This window comes from Equus przewalskii, chromosome 15 (assembly GCF_037783145.1).
Source record: "Equus przewalskii isolate Varuska chromosome 15, EquPr2, whole genome shotgun sequence".
Taxonomy (NCBI): Eukaryota; Metazoa; Chordata; class Mammalia; order Perissodactyla; family Equidae; genus Equus; species Equus przewalskii.
In genome coordinates, this window is record NC_091845.1 from 31,638,901 (window position 1) to 31,654,098 (window position 15,198).

Consider the following 15,198-nt stretch of genomic DNA (forward strand, 5'->3'; position numbering starts at 1 on the left):
CAAGCCATGCTGTGGCAGGCATCCCACATATAAAGTAGAGGAAGATGGGCACAGATGTTAGCTCAGGGCCAGTCTTTCTCAGCAAAAAGAGGAGGATTGGCAGCAGATGTTAGCTCGGAGCTGATCTTCCTCAAAAAAATAAAAATAAAAAATAATAGCAGCTGAGATTTATTAAGTACTTTCTTTGTGCCAGGCACTATGAAAAAACTTTACATATGTTATCTCGTGGAACTCTCCCATGATCCTAAGGTAGCTATTATTATGATCATCTCCATTTTACACAGGTGGAAACTGAGGCACAAGAGGCTAAGTTACTCGCCCAAGATCACACGGTTATTAAGTGGTGGAGCAGCCAGACTGACTCTAGATGGTGCTGTCCACACTGCCCCACACAACCCGATTGTGTGGTATGAGTCAGGGGTGGGTATGGCAGAGGGCCTGAGGGTGCCAAAACTCGAGTGTAAGCCCCCTTGTCTTGGGGTGTAAGCCCCGAGAGGACAGGGCCCTTTCTGTGTTGGCTCACCACTGCATTCCAGTGCCTGGCACTCAACACGTATTTGCTGACTGCAGGATGTTCATAAATGGGTGTGCTGATTCGGCCTGGGTTGGAGGCAAAGGGTTACCCTGCACAGCTAAGCCTGAGGCTGAGTCAGCTGGAACTTTCTCTCTCGTTTCTTTTCTCAAAATCCTACTGTCGGCTGTTTCCCTGAAGCTTCAGTCCTTGGCTATAGCCATGTTCTCTAGTCCTGAGGCTTCTGCTTCCCTTCCTTCTCCCCTCAGAGGAGACAGGACTTGTTCCAGATGAGAGGAAAGGTAGAGGAAATCAACACAGACCCCACAGACAGTGGCATTTCTCAGAAGAGTTTGGATTTCAGAAGCTGCCAAAACTTGCTTCAGTTCCATCCTTTGCCACTTATTCAGCTTCCTCATCTGTCACACCGAGCGATTAGTAGCATCTACGCAGAGCTGTGAGGAAAAAATAGTTGGTGTAAAGTATCTGGCACCCAGATAATGCTCCGTAATGGGAGACAGTCCCCTAAACCAGCCACCCGGCAAACCCATCCTGCCAGGCTGCGGCCCTGAAAAACCAGAGCAGCTCATGTGTATTTTGGACTTAACAGAACTTGAATAATTTTCACCGTCCTGCACCAAACCCTGGAAGTGCCTTCCAAGCTGCCTGAATTCTCTCTGCTGTCTTGTTAATTCAGAGTTTAAGATAAAAGACATACCTTTGAATGATAAAGACAATAGCTCGTTGACTTTTGTTTTTCAATTAAATTTTATTAATCTAGGCATATGGCACACATTTCAAATGGTATAAAGGGATGAGCAATGAAGAGTGGGTCTCCCTCCCACCCCTTACCCAGCCAGCCTCTCCTCTCCCAGGGGTAACCACTGGTGTGAGTTTAACTCATATCTAAACTTAGTTTCCCAGAGCTATCGGAGGGGGGCTGTCCCCTTTTAACAATGTATCTTAACATCACTCCAAATCAAAACACACAGGGCTGCCTCAGTCTTTATAAAAATTGCCTAGCGTTGCATTGGGTGGAGTCAGTTGGCTCAAGAGGGGCCATTCTTGGGGCCGGCCTGTGGCGCAGCAGTTAAGTGCGCACATTCTGCTTCGGTGGTCTGGGGTTCGCTGGTTCAGCTCCCGGGTGCGGACGTGGCACTGCTGGGCAAAAGCCATGCTGTGGCAGGCGTCCCACATATAAAGTAGAGGAAGATGGGCATGGATGTTAGCTCAGGTCAGGGCCAGTCTTCCTCAGCAAAAAGAGGAGGATTGGCAGCAGATGTTAGCTCAGGGCTAATCTTCCTCCAAAAAAAGGGGGTGGGGCCATTCAGGACGCTCTCTGTGTCTGTCTCTGACATTCACAGCAGAGTTTTGGGGGCAGATCTTCAAGTATTTAATGTTCCTGGAAGCTATGGCAGCCAAGAAAGAGTTGAGTCCACAATTCCTCCCCGTCTGCTGTTTTCAGCTGCCCTCCCGACCTTGCAAACTGGTACCAAATGGATTTGCTAAAATTGAGGAGCTTCAGCAACTTTGAGAAGAAAAGGCAAGAGAGAGGCCCAAGTAGGATCATAGTCCCTTAAGATCCACAGCCACAGTTCTCCATCAGTCACGCGGGATTCGTATCCACTTACGTGAGCAGACTGTGAAGACAGGACAAAGGAACTGAAAGTGATCAGAAGTGAAAAGCTGTGGAACTGCAGCTGTTGTCCCATTCACGAAGACCTGCCGAGTGCCAACTAGCTTACTGGCAGTATCCCATCTACTCCGCAATGTCGCTATTATTATTGCCTTTCACAGATGAAGAACAAAGTATTCAGAGAAGTTAAGTCATTTGTCTAAGGTGGCGAGAGGCTCCAGAACCTAAAACGCTGTATTCCATCCCTCCCATGTGATGACAAGCCTCCGAGCTGTTCCTTTGGGGCAACCCTGAGCATTATCTCCAAATAGGAAACTTTGAAAAGCAGGCATGCTTTCTAGTCCTTAGAGCCAAGCCTGAGACAGGGATCCTCATGGAAGTGATTTATTGGGGGACAGCTCTTATGTGAAACCTGTAAGGGAGGAGGGAGGCAGGATGGGCCAGGGGAAGAAGCTAAGGAAAGATGTGGGTTCAGCTGAGGTCTAGCCTCAGCCTGATCCCATGGGGAGTCCCGGAGCATAAATGATGCCAGAAAGCTTCCCGCCTTGGAGGCAAGGGGACCAGGCCTTCATACTCCCCCTTAGTCAGTCACTGCCTGCCACCTGCAGGGTTGCCAGATTTAGCAAATAAAAATACAGGTTGCCCCGTTATTATGAGTTTCAGATAAACAATGAATGGGATAGCCTTATACTAAAAAAGTTTTCATTGTTTACCTGAAATTAAATTTAGCTGGGCATCCTGTATTTTATCTGGCAACCCGAGGAGGAAGAGAATGGGGCATAACTTCCCTGTCATCTGAGGGCAGTTCTCGGCGGGAAGGGGGCAGCTGTGAGCCCTCAGCAGCCAGCACTCACAGCAGGTGGGGGTTGGGTGCAACAGTCAGTAGAGGGGACCTGGGACGGACAGCAGCAGCACCCACTACAGCAGGGGCTGCCAGGGCGGCTCACCAGCACTGGTGAAAAAGAACAGAAGCTTTTGCCCAGTCTGCTAAGTCCAAACCATCCCCATCAGCTAGGTGAGCAGCAGGATGGGCTGGTCCCCTGCCCCAGCCCCCAGCCCCCTCCCTGGCTGTCCTCTGAGGGTGTTTTTGCTCCTTCAGAGAAATTCCCCTGCTTGTGTTGGGGTTGGAGCTGAAGCCAGGCTGTTTAACGTCGTCTCATCTAGCGTGTCTGAAATGTATTTAAGTGATGGAGGAGACTTTCCTTAGAAACCTCTCCCCCCAAAAAAGGACCCCAGGACCCCAGGAAGGGACAATTTGGGGAGGGGATAACCACCCTGAAATTAAGCAGCCTGTTTCTGGAGGAGCCCAAGATCCTTTCTCAAGATTCAGAGAGCCTCTCCCAGGGATTCAGAGAGGTCCCTACAAAGATGTCCCCCCCATTCCCTTCCCCTGACTTTCTGGAGGACTCTGTATTCCCATTACAGGAGCCTGGGGGACCTGTGGGTTCTAACCTACAAGAGCCCCAAGATACAGAGGTAAGTGAAAAGAGCAAGCACGGGTGGGGGTGGTGGATAACAGTAATGTCCAGCATGGCCCTGTTTATGTAAAAACAAAACAAAACAAGATAAAAACCCCACAAACCAACTGCAGGGTCCTCTCTGCAGTAGCAGGGGTAGCAGGACAGTATAAGCACCCATGCACACATACATACACAGAAGGGTTCCAAGTGGACTCTGGGGGAAGGGTAGGGTTGTGCAGAGGGTGTAGGAGATGCTCACTTTTTTCAGTATTCATTTTGTTTGATTTATTTTAAAGTGACAGGGCATCATTTTTATATTTCTTAAATAAAAATCAGGACTTGCCCCTTATAGTCACAAGAGGGAGCTGTGGACCACACCCTCTGCATGCCTCTCCTTCCACCTGGAAGAACAAACTCTTCCTCAAGATGCTGCCTCCCACGCCCCACCCCACCCCACCCCCATCCCCCAACGCAGGAGAGAGGAAACTGGGAGTGCAGGCTCACCATCCCTTATCTGCAATCCTGAAATCCAAGGAAAATCTGGAAACCAAATTTTTCTTCATCTGGCACCAACGCTTAATCTGAACTGAAGTGAAGCTTTTGTCCCATTTCCTGTGGATATCCATACATTGCACAGCAGAAACATGAATGCATTTGATCATGTAAGGCAGCCCCAGACCCCAGTGAGGGTGTTACATAATGTACGGTGTACACACCATAATACCTTTCTAAAATCAGAAAATTTCTGAATTCAGAATCACATCTGGCTTTATGTGCTTTGATAAGGGATTGTAGACGTTAACAGTTGCCCTCCTTGACAGTTACCCACCCCCAGCCAGCTTTGACCTTGGGTCATTGGGATTGTCCCTTAGTGCTACTTTCCACCCCTAAGAATCCTTCCTTCTCCTCACATCCCCTGCTGGAGCTTGGCATCCTCCTAGGTGCACCCTAAGGTTCCTAGTCATTGCCTTGAGGGTTTAGAGACCAAAGATCCAGGAACCAATGAAGGAAAGGTTCCTCCTGGAGCCAAGGCAGAGGGGCTGTCCTGTTGCTGAAAGGAGCCATCAGGTGTCCTCTCCCTCTCCCTGACTAGGCTAATGATGGTCACGCAAGACCCTCTTTTTATCGCAGGCACATGCAACCCCAGGCCCACGTCCTGGTGATTTCCAGCCCTGAGAGCAGCCACACTGGGCCCCAGAACCCCAGGGCAGCAGGGGTACCAGGACAGCAGCCCAGCACTGTAGCCCTCTGTCTCTAACCTTGGTGGTAATTTGAGGACATCTCCACTGCCCCATCTTTGACCACTCCCACTCCCTCCAAAAAACGTTTTATTTTTTTGCCTCCTTTCGGGGAATGGAGGGGTTGGATGTACATCATCCCATTTTGGGGTGGGTGGGTGGGGGAGGGAGAAGTGGCTGATCAGAAAGCCCAGCCTGTGTGGTTAAAGGAGTGATGTAAGAAGATTTAGAAGATGAGGAATCAGAAGAGCCAGGCTTCCAACTGTTAGGGGAGAATGTGTCTGTGTGTGCCCATGTGCATGGGTGACAGAGACAGACAGATGGATATGAGACAGATAAAGTGATGAAACAGAGATGGGGCAAGGGAGGGGAGGAGAGAGAGAGAGAGACTAAGAGAGTTAAAAAAAAAAATTGTTCCCAAACCTTGCCAAAGAGTATTTCAGCAAACATTTCTGAAACAGACGCAGTGAATTGCCACTTTTAATAAGACTTCTGGGTCTAGTACAGGAAGTTCCCCAAAATAGAAGGCTGGTACCTGTGGATGTTTAAATCTGCATGCATCATTTTAGAACAATGCTAATTAACCAACCAACGCATGATTGTCCTGAGATCGATATCCAGGGCTTGGAAAGTAAGTAAGGGGACCTAAGTTCAGCATTTATATTTAATTAAAACATAAAATTTGTCTGAAAGCAGTGGAAAAGCCCCTGGCTCGTAAGAAGTCCGGGGCATTGACCTTCCCTTCAAAGGGCGCCTGAGCTGATCCCAAGCAGAGCCTCGCCTACTTCTGGAGTGGCAGCGAGGTGCAGGGCCCCATCTCCTGATGCTTCCCACACCCGACCCCAAATGGGCAGCAAGAAACAGAGGAGACTTCTCCTTTCTAGAAAACTGCTTTGTTCAAAAACACTGATGATGATTTCCAGAGTATGGGGGGAGGGATGAGGCTATCAGCAAGGGAAGGAGCCCTGGCAGGGAAGGCTTGACATCAGTCCTGGGTGGTAAAGAGACTGGAAGGAGGAAGGCAGGCTGTTCCTTGAGGCAGCCTTAGCAGGATGATGGTGGAACCCAGGTGAGCTTGTTTCTTGCCTAGCAGGAGCTTGGGCGATGGGATGTCCTTAACTACTTGCTGAGTGAATGACTGGGTCACCTTCCTCAGCAGGGGCCCGAGGTGTGGGCTCAGTGACCTGTGGCTGAAGCTGCCACACACTGGCCTGGTCTAGGTGAGCGAACAGGGTCCCAGGCTCCACTGGAAGTTGGGCCAGAGAGCTCCTGCCTGAACTGTGAAAGCATTCTTTTGCAAGTCACCTTCAATCATAAACCAACAGGCTTCCCTCTACTTCTTATCTATGTGACCTTGGGCAAGATACTTCACCTCTCCGTACCTCAGTTTCCTTGGCTGTAATATGGGCACAGGTCATGTGTTCTTCTTGGGCTGTGTGAGAGCTCGGTAAGGTGATGCATGGAAAACATTTAGAAGATGCTGGCACATCATTACAGGATTCAGTCCTCCAGCCTGGCCTGACATACATTATAATCTCAGCACTTCCTGGGAACTTCCTTTGGACAAAGCAACAAGTAAGGCTCCCTGGGATGGGGAATACTCACTGGGGCTCAAATGGAAGAGACTTACACACATGGGCAGCAGCACCACCAAGCTGATGTGTTTCTTGCCGTCAGTCACTCCTGGTGTCACCTCTGCCCTGGACAAGAAGCCCAGACTGATGGCAAATTGAGTCCTAATCACTCACTCACTGCCTGTCCCTCAGCCTCTTCAACCCTGCACAGGAGGGTCTGTCCTCAGGAACCCTGAAGGCCCTGACTCCCAACAGTGAGATCAAGAGCCCACTTGTGATTCCCGGGGCTTTCCATTGTTATTTCAGAAGCTTCTGGCAGTCTTTCAGGCAGGGCTGTGATGAATGACCCTTCTTCTTTCCAAGACTGTCATTAAAGGCACACACCACAGGGCCCAGCGGGGTGTGGCTGGGGGGGCGGGGCAGCCAGCTGGCAGGAACCAGCAAGCTCTTCATAATCACAAAGGCAGGAAGTGGGGTGCAAAAGGGAGCTGTGCTTTTCTGCTTTCCAGTCTTCCTAGCACAGTGGGGCCAGAATTGCAGGCCCAAGGCAGAACCATGAAAACCCACTTTATAGGTTTGTCAAAAACGACTCTTTCATATGCTTTGCTCCTGACTCCTAGTCGATGCTTTCCAAAGACAGCAGAGGAGGTGGGAGCCATGTGCTGCTGCAGACCCTGCCACTGTCTTCCAGCACATACCCCTGCCTGGATGACCCCACTGTGGGTCCCCTGCAGCGGCCCCTCTGGATGTGATCCTGAGCTGCTGGTCAACCCAGGGCATAACAATTCCTGCACCTAGTAGGGTTTCTGATCCGAGGGACTTATCCCCAGCCTGGGGCTTCTTCAGTGACCCTGGAAACCATCTCTCATCACCCAAACCCACCAAGACTGATGCCTTCTCCCAGAACCTCACTAAGCTCAGAATTCTTGGTGAATATGGGAGATTGGAACAAGCAGCATGTCTAATATCTACTTTCCTTTCTATTTCATTGATTTTAGCTCTCATCTGTATTATTTCCTTCTACTTTTTGCTAGGTTTGATTTACAATTTCTTTTCTAGCTTCTTAAGATGGAAGCTTAAATTACAGATTGTCAGCCTTTCTTCTTCTCTAATGTATACTGAGACCTATGAAATGCCCTCTGAGCAGTGCTTTAGCTGCATCCCACACGTTTGATAGATCACATTTTTGTATCTTCTTGTTTTTAAGATCTATGCTCTACTCTTCTCTAACAAATTAAAATATTCAGACCAACTCCTGAGTTTTAATTTAAACTATAAAGCTCATCTCACTTTATTTCCAGAACTACTTGGCTGCAGACTCTCTGTAAAAAGATTTGAAGGAGTGAAGCTCCTGGGAGTTTAGAGTTCCTAAATGCAGCAGAGGAGAATCAAAAGGAACAGTGTGGTGACTTTTGCCTTTTGTTTTTGATATACCATTTCAACTGAATAAAAATTGCAAACAGGATTTCTTAAAATTAAACAAATAACCCACCTAAGCAAGGTCTTCCAAAGCCTGTAGAATAAGCAAGGCTTACTTTAAAAAAACACTTTTAAAGTTAACAGGAAATCTGCCAATGTTGCATTTAATTAGGAGCTTAGAAATAGAAACCATCCGTATGTGGCTGATCTAGACTTATTAAATTTATTTCATGTCAATTGTGATCACTTTTACACCTGTTTGGACTTAGTTTCAATCACAATATTATTCACAGAATTCACAGAATTCATTAACAAACATTTTACATCCAAGGGTTTTCAGTAGTACAGCAAGATAGAAAAGAGGCCCACAAGGTGCTTGTGCGTGGACCCCAAGTCTGACTGTTTAGATAGATGTCTAGAACATTATTGCTTCATTAGTCCTATTTTTAAAAATAATGAAGTATTCCCAGAAAACGCACCCTGACAGGTGGTGCTCATACTGTGACTGTTCTGGGTTCATGACATACCTGAAATGTGGGGGCCATCAAACCCCACACCTATGTTCTCTGCTGCTCTGGCAGCTACAAGGCTGGCAGCAGCACAACACCCCTTCTCCTGTGTAGATGTTTTTACGGCTTGTCATGTTCCTCCCTGGTCTTGCAGCCGACACACTGCATTCACATATGGACCTCTATGTAAAACTTAAATTAGACATAAACAAGGGGGGCTCAGCGAAGGGGGACTAATGCTCCTATAACAGCCACTGACCATGCAGGGGAGAATATCTGAAGCCAGAGAAACACCTCAAGTCTCAGTCTGTGAGGAATGTTTTAAAGAAAATGGCCTCGGTGAATATGGTCCAAGGTGGCCGCCTTGCAACATGAACTTGAAGACTTCTCAGTGGATTTCACAACTGGGTTTTCTTATTTTGTTCCATATGAGTTTCTATTTTGTGAAAAACATCTTGGAGATTTCCTTGTGGGCCCCGAAGCTCTGTGGATCTGTTGAGACCAGGGATAGGGGATTAGCTTCCTCAGGGACGCTGGCACTCTGACCGCATTTGGGGCAGGTTCCCTGAGAAGTGGTGGCCGCGTCAGATTTTGGAGATGGGAGTGGAGCGGATGCTGTGTGCTGAGTGCAGGCTGCAGCTGGGGCCTCAGTCTAGCTTCTTGTTGTCTGTGTTGTACAGAGAGGCAAAAAAGTCAACGATGAGCTTGGCTGTCTTCCTGGGTCTCTCCATCACCACTGAGTGCCCACAGTTTTCCAGAAGTTCCACCTGGCAGTTGGCGATTGACTTGGCCAACACATCTGCCCCAGACACATCAAGCACCTGCAGGACAAGAGAGGAAACTAGATGTAAAAGATTCAGACGCCTGTGTGCACTCAGTGGACAGAACTCCCGCTGAGGCCTGGCAGGGGTGATTTTTACAACCACGCCACTTTAGCGTTGGGGCTTGTGGCTCTCTGATGGAAGTGACCACATGCCCCATGTTTTACTCTACAACTCCGTGCCGGGAGTTGTGCCGCTGCCAGCATTACTGAGGTGGAAACACACAGTCCCCGCCCATGAGGAGGTTCTGGTAGGTAGGAAAGTCAGACAGGTCAGCACACAAATTCATCGCAACGTGACGAGGGCTCTGACGGGGGAGGATCCTGGGTGCTAAGGGAGCACAGGGGAGAATTATTCATGGAAGAGGGCGGGATGTCATGGCAAGTGCAGGGGACAGCAATTAGCTCGATGCTGAGACACAGCACACAGAGATTGGCAAAGGCAGGGTGGAGGGGTGAGGTGAGGAGGAGGGGGCTCGCCCCTCCAGCCATGTTGGGGCATCGGGCCTCAATCTGACGGCAGTGGGGAGCTGTGGGGCTATGTTAAGGACAGTGATATGATCAGGCCAGACCAAGAGATGTACCCTATGACGGGACTAGGGAGGGCAAGCTGTGGGAGGCGCACACAGGGAAAATACAAGAGGTGAACACTGATTATCGCAAGCTGGAGAGGAGTATCACTTTGAAGGCCTTTTGGGGTCCCCACAGCTGTGTGATCCCAGGCCAGGAAGTTTGTGAATAGCAAAGAATGTTTTTCCAGCGTGAAAGCCACCACTTTTCCAGGGCTGACACTTTTCAAACAATTCATTTCATTTCATTTTCATCTGGGTTACCTTGCTCTTAGGCCAACCCAACACACTTTTTCTCTCCACCTTCCCTTGGCATTAGATTTGCATTCCCTCCCCTTCTCTTAATCGTTTTCCCCTACAACTCATCCCAGACAAGAGCATCCCTCCTTTCATCCTTAACAGCACAAGCAAAGCCCAACAACAAACTGGAGCACCATCTGTTTCTGAGCCTTATTCTCATCAACCCAGATCATTAAAACCAAGATTTTCCACCCACCTGGAAGTGGGGTGAGCAGAAGGCAGAGCACCCCTGGGCTGGGAAAAGGAACAGCTACTGGGGAGCTCGGCAAGAGCGGGGCACCCCAGGAGGAATCAGACACCTCTGCCCGTCACTCACTCACAGCTAAGGCTGTCCAGCTACTATGGAAAAATACCCAGAGGAAATGCAGGTGGAGTCACCAGGTCAAAGCATGAAAAAGTACAAACTCCCAACTGACTGTCGATCCTGCAGAGAGATCAGAGACAACTCACAGGCAAAATACCCACAGGAGCTTCTAGCTTTGACACCGTTATGCCAGTCAAATCCAGCAGTCCCCAGGATCACCCAGAGGCGTGTGAGAAAGCTGGATGGGCCCTCATGAGACATGCACATCTGTGGGAACCACATTGACTATTTCTTGGGCAGGACATTCACATAAATAGTCAACTGTCCTCTCTCCCATTTCAGGCCAGGACCAGGGTGAAGGAAGTGAGGCAGTGGCCTCAGGCACAAAATTTAAGTGGGTGCCAAAAAACTCGGTAATCAAGAGGAATACTATTTTAACGCAGTATTTTTTTAAAAATACACATTCATGCAAAAAGATCCACAATGAACAAAATATCAAAATTATATACAGGATCCAACTCCGGACTTACAGGACCCAGCTCACCTAGTCCCCGCTCTGCCATGCATCACAGTGGTAGGTAGATGACAAGCTGCTGGAGGGCAGGGATCCTGTCTGCCTTGGTCCCTTCTGTGTCCCCAGAGCCTAACATGGTGTCAGGCACATACTCAGTACTCAGCAAAATCTGTTAGCTGACATGAATGTGCAGGCAGGCAGTTGGGGGTTAGTCCCTTTGCCAGTTCATCCCATCACTCTCTTGCTGGCTCACTCACTGTATACTCTGGGTCTCCTGCATACCAGGCACTGTGTTGGCAGGGAGAGGGGACACAGAGTAAAGGACCTTGTATATCTCCATAAAGCCCTCTGACTCTGGTGGACTGCACACAGGAGAAATACTTGAACAGATGTGCAGAAATCCTCCCAGGAAGGGCTGCCAGGTTCCGTTGTGCAGGCTTATACTGCCCAAATCCAGGGGCGTCGTTCACACTGATGACAAAGTGCACGGCTCCACCCGCAGTTGTGCAGTACAGCAGCCAGCCTTCAGGGGTCCAAAGAAGAGGGCTGAATTCAGCCTGGCAGGCACGGGTCTGTGACGCCAAATGTTGATGACAGAGCAGGAAAAGAGCCAGACAGCTTGGGAAGCAAAAAGCCATGAAATAAAGGGGACTCAAAGCCTTTGCTATTTAGACTCTGCCATAGGATGGTCCATAAAACACACATAGTGGGCCGGCCCGGTGGCACAGAAGTTAAGCGCACATGTTCTGCTTTGGCGGCCCGGGGGTTTGCTGGTTCAGATCCCGGGTGCGGACATGGCACTGCTTGGCAAGCCATGCTGTGGTAGGCGTCCCACATATACAGTAGAGGAAGATGAGCATGGATGTCAGCTCAGGGCCAGTCTTCCTCAGCAAGAAGAGGAGGATTGGCAGCAGATGTTAGCTCAGGGCTAATCTTCCTCAAAAAAATAAATAAAAAGTAAATAATAATAATAAAAAAAAAACCACACAGTAGCTGCTCATACTTATAGCAGGCCCACAGAATGTTAGGCTCTTTTTTCAGAACAAAATGGACTTCAAAAACCATGGGCAGAGGCCAGCTATCAGAAGCAAAGGACAGGAATAATAAATAATTTTTTTTTTTATAAATGGAGAAAGATCACCTTCATATACGTTATCTCACTTGAGCCTCAGAATCACCCTACTTTTAGAAGAGAAACCATGATTTGGAGCGGCTGAGCGACTTGCTCAAGGTCACCGGCTGATAAAGGGCAAAGCCTTTCAGCGTCCAAGCCCAGTGATCTTGCTTCTGCACTGTCTCCACAGGGCGATGGGTTCTCGCCTCTCCCTTGGTCCCTAAGAGCCCCAAATCACCTCTGGAATTTTTTAAATGAAGAAAGGCCTTCATTGTCCTGACTCTGATTTCTGATTGAATGACTGCCTTCTGGCCTAGCCTGGGTCCCACTTCTCTGCTCAGGCGCACATAAAGCTCTTTCATCCCTCAGCCGCTGCAGAAGGGAGCACGTGAGCCCTCCCTCCTCTCTGCACCCACGTCCCCACGCTGCGCAGCCTGGGCCACACCTGGCTGACTGAGATAGATGTATGCTGACACCATCATGCCTCCCTCCCCACATGCCACTGTGGGCACAGTCCTGGCTCCTCCTCCCCAGTGTCTTCTCCTGGGCCATCCGCACAGTTGTGAGCCTTTGTGGCCGCAGCCTGACTTCCACTTGTGCTTTCATCAGCAGACACAATTGGGATGTGCAGCTGACCCAGGTGGGGATCACAATGGTGACTTTCACCTTGGGGTCCTTAGAGGAACTGTCTCAACAGGGAAAGCTTTTTTCTAATTTCCTTTTTTCACAATATTCAATAGCATAAGACTCCTGGATACCCTTTAAGAGACACTGTAATTCTGTCTGCCTGGGCTTTATGAAGCCTCCATTTCTCACTGCCTCCTCTTGCTTTAAACTTTAGAAGAAATTCCAGTAAGATAGGATTTCTAAAGAACAGTTGCAAAAAAGGAGCTTCTGGGGTATAAATCGGTATCTCTTTGGATGGTCTGTTATGGCTTGTGTCCCCACAAAAACCATATGTTATAGTCCTAACCCTCGGTACCTCAAAGTGTGACTTTATTTGGAAATAGGGTCATTGCAGATGTAATTAGCTAAGATGAGGTCAGCCTGGAGCAGGGTGGGCACCTAATCTAATATAAGTAGCAACTTTACAAAAAGGGAGATTTAAACACAAAGACACACAGGCACAGGCAGAACGCCATGTGATGACGAAGGAGAGATCAGGACGATGCGTCCACAAGCCAAGAAACAGCAAACATTGCCAGCAAACCACCAGAAGCTGGGAAAAGGCATGGAACATCTCTCCCTCACAGTTCCCAGGAGGAACCAACCTGCCAACAGCTTGATCTCAAACTTCTAGCCTCCAGAACTGTAAGACAATTATTTTCTATCGTTTAAGCCACCCCATTTGTTCAACTGCTAGAACTGCCCTAGCAAACTAATACAGAGCTATCTGACAAAACCTATTAAAATTTAAAAATGCACATGCCCTTTGACCCAGTGATTCCACATCTAAGTTTTTACCCTTCAGGTATGCTCTCACACTCCACAAACACATGCATACTGACGTTCACTGAGGTACTGTTTAATAGTAGAAAAACTGGAAATGACCTAAATGGCCATCAGTAGGGCACTCATTAAATACATTGTCAGAGCCATACAATGGAGTACTAGGCAGCCGTTAAAAAGAATAATGTAAAATATTGTTTAGGGGATATGTCTGATGAGGAGCAGGATAGCTCAGTGTCTCCCCACAGGCAGCTTATTAGTTGCAAAAGGCAAAAGAGTAACTTTACAATGAAGAAATCAGATAACACTGTGACTAGACAATCAACATTAACATCACCAACGAGGAGCAGAAGGACATCGTGCATCTGAGGATGTGATATCATATCACTCATGAGATATTCTGCCCAGGGTTACGGAACCTGAATTTAATCATGAGGAAACAGCAGACAAACTCAAATTGAGGAACATTTCACCTGACATGTAGGACATGATCGTGGATTAGATACTGGTTCTTGGGGGCAGGAGGAGGGTTCTGTGTTGGATGTTACTCAAACAACTGAGGAATTTGGAATATGGACTGTAGATTAGATGAAAGCATCGCATCGGCATTAAATTTCCTAAATATGATAACGTACTGTGGTTATGTGAGAGAATATTCTTGTTTACAGTAAATCTACCCTGAAGTATTGGAGATAAAGGGGCATAATGTAAGCAACCTATTCCAAATGGTTCAACAGTATGTATTTCTAGATAGATAAATGAGAATGATAAAGCCATTGTGGCAAATACTAAAAAATTGGTAATAAACAAAATGTAGTACATACCAGGGAATGACACTCAGCAATATAAAGGAACAAACTATTGATACATGCAACAACATGGATGAACCTCAAAAACATTATGCTTGAGTGAAAGAAGCCAGATGCAAAAGACTGTGTATTATATGATACCATTTATATGAAAATTCTAGAAAATACAAAACTATAGAAACATAAAACAGATCAGCGGTTTCAAGCCGCTAGGGTAGGAGTGGAGATTAACCGCAGATGGGCAGGAGGAAACTTCTGGGAGTGGCAGAAGTGTTCTACAGCTGGGTTGTGGTGGGACGGACAACTAGATGAATTTTATGGCATGTAAATTACACCTCAGCCAGCCCTGGTGCTCTAGTGGTTAAAATTCGGGGTTCTCACCACTGCAGCCCAGGTTTGTTTCCTGGTCAGGGAACCACACCACCTGTCTGTCGGCTGTCATACTGTGGTGGCTGCGTGTTGCTGGGATGCTGATAGCTATGCCACCAGTATCTCAAACACCAGCAGCATCACCCATGATGGACAGGTTTCAGTGAAGCTTCCAATCCAAGACAGCCTAGGAAAAGGACCTGGCCATGAAAACCCTGTGAATAGCAGCAGAGCACTGCCTGATACAGCATTAGAAGGTGAAAGGATGGTGCAAAAAGACGGGGCAGAGTTCCACTCTGCTGTACACAGGGTCGCTAGGAGTCGCCATCGACTGGATGGCACTAACAACAGAAATTATGTCTCAATAAACTCGTTAAAAATTGATGAATTTAGGTAAAGGGTACACAAGAGTACTCTGCACTATTCTTTTAATTTTTCTGTAAATTTGAAATTGTTTCAAAGGAAAATGTTAAAAAGAAAAATAGAATGAATACATGTGTACGGGCTGATATTAAGTGATTTCCAAGATACATATTTCTTGTACATATTAAGGTGCAAAACAGTGGATATAGCATGTTTGAAAAACTTACAGATGAAAGTTAC

The 15,198-nt window shown here is 47.7% G+C and overlaps 1 protein-coding gene across 35 annotated transcripts in view; it reads right to left on the reverse strand.

Annotated features, from left to right (window-relative positions):
- Window positions 1–8,038: 8,038 nt before the first annotated feature.
- ABHD6 (abhydrolase domain containing 6, acylglycerol lipase) overlaps window positions 8,039–15,198 on the reverse strand; it is a 52,269-nt gene continuing 45,109 nt past the window's right edge. For all 35 annotated transcript variants that reach the window (XM_070577011.1, XM_070577009.1, XM_070577015.1 and 32 more), the window contains one exon: window positions 8,039–9,168. In XM_070577011.1, the coding sequence (XP_070433112.1) occupies window positions 8,995–9,168 (174 nt within the window). In that variant the 3' untranslated portion in view covers window positions 8,039–8,994. The remainder of the gene's footprint in view (window positions 9,169–15,198) is intronic.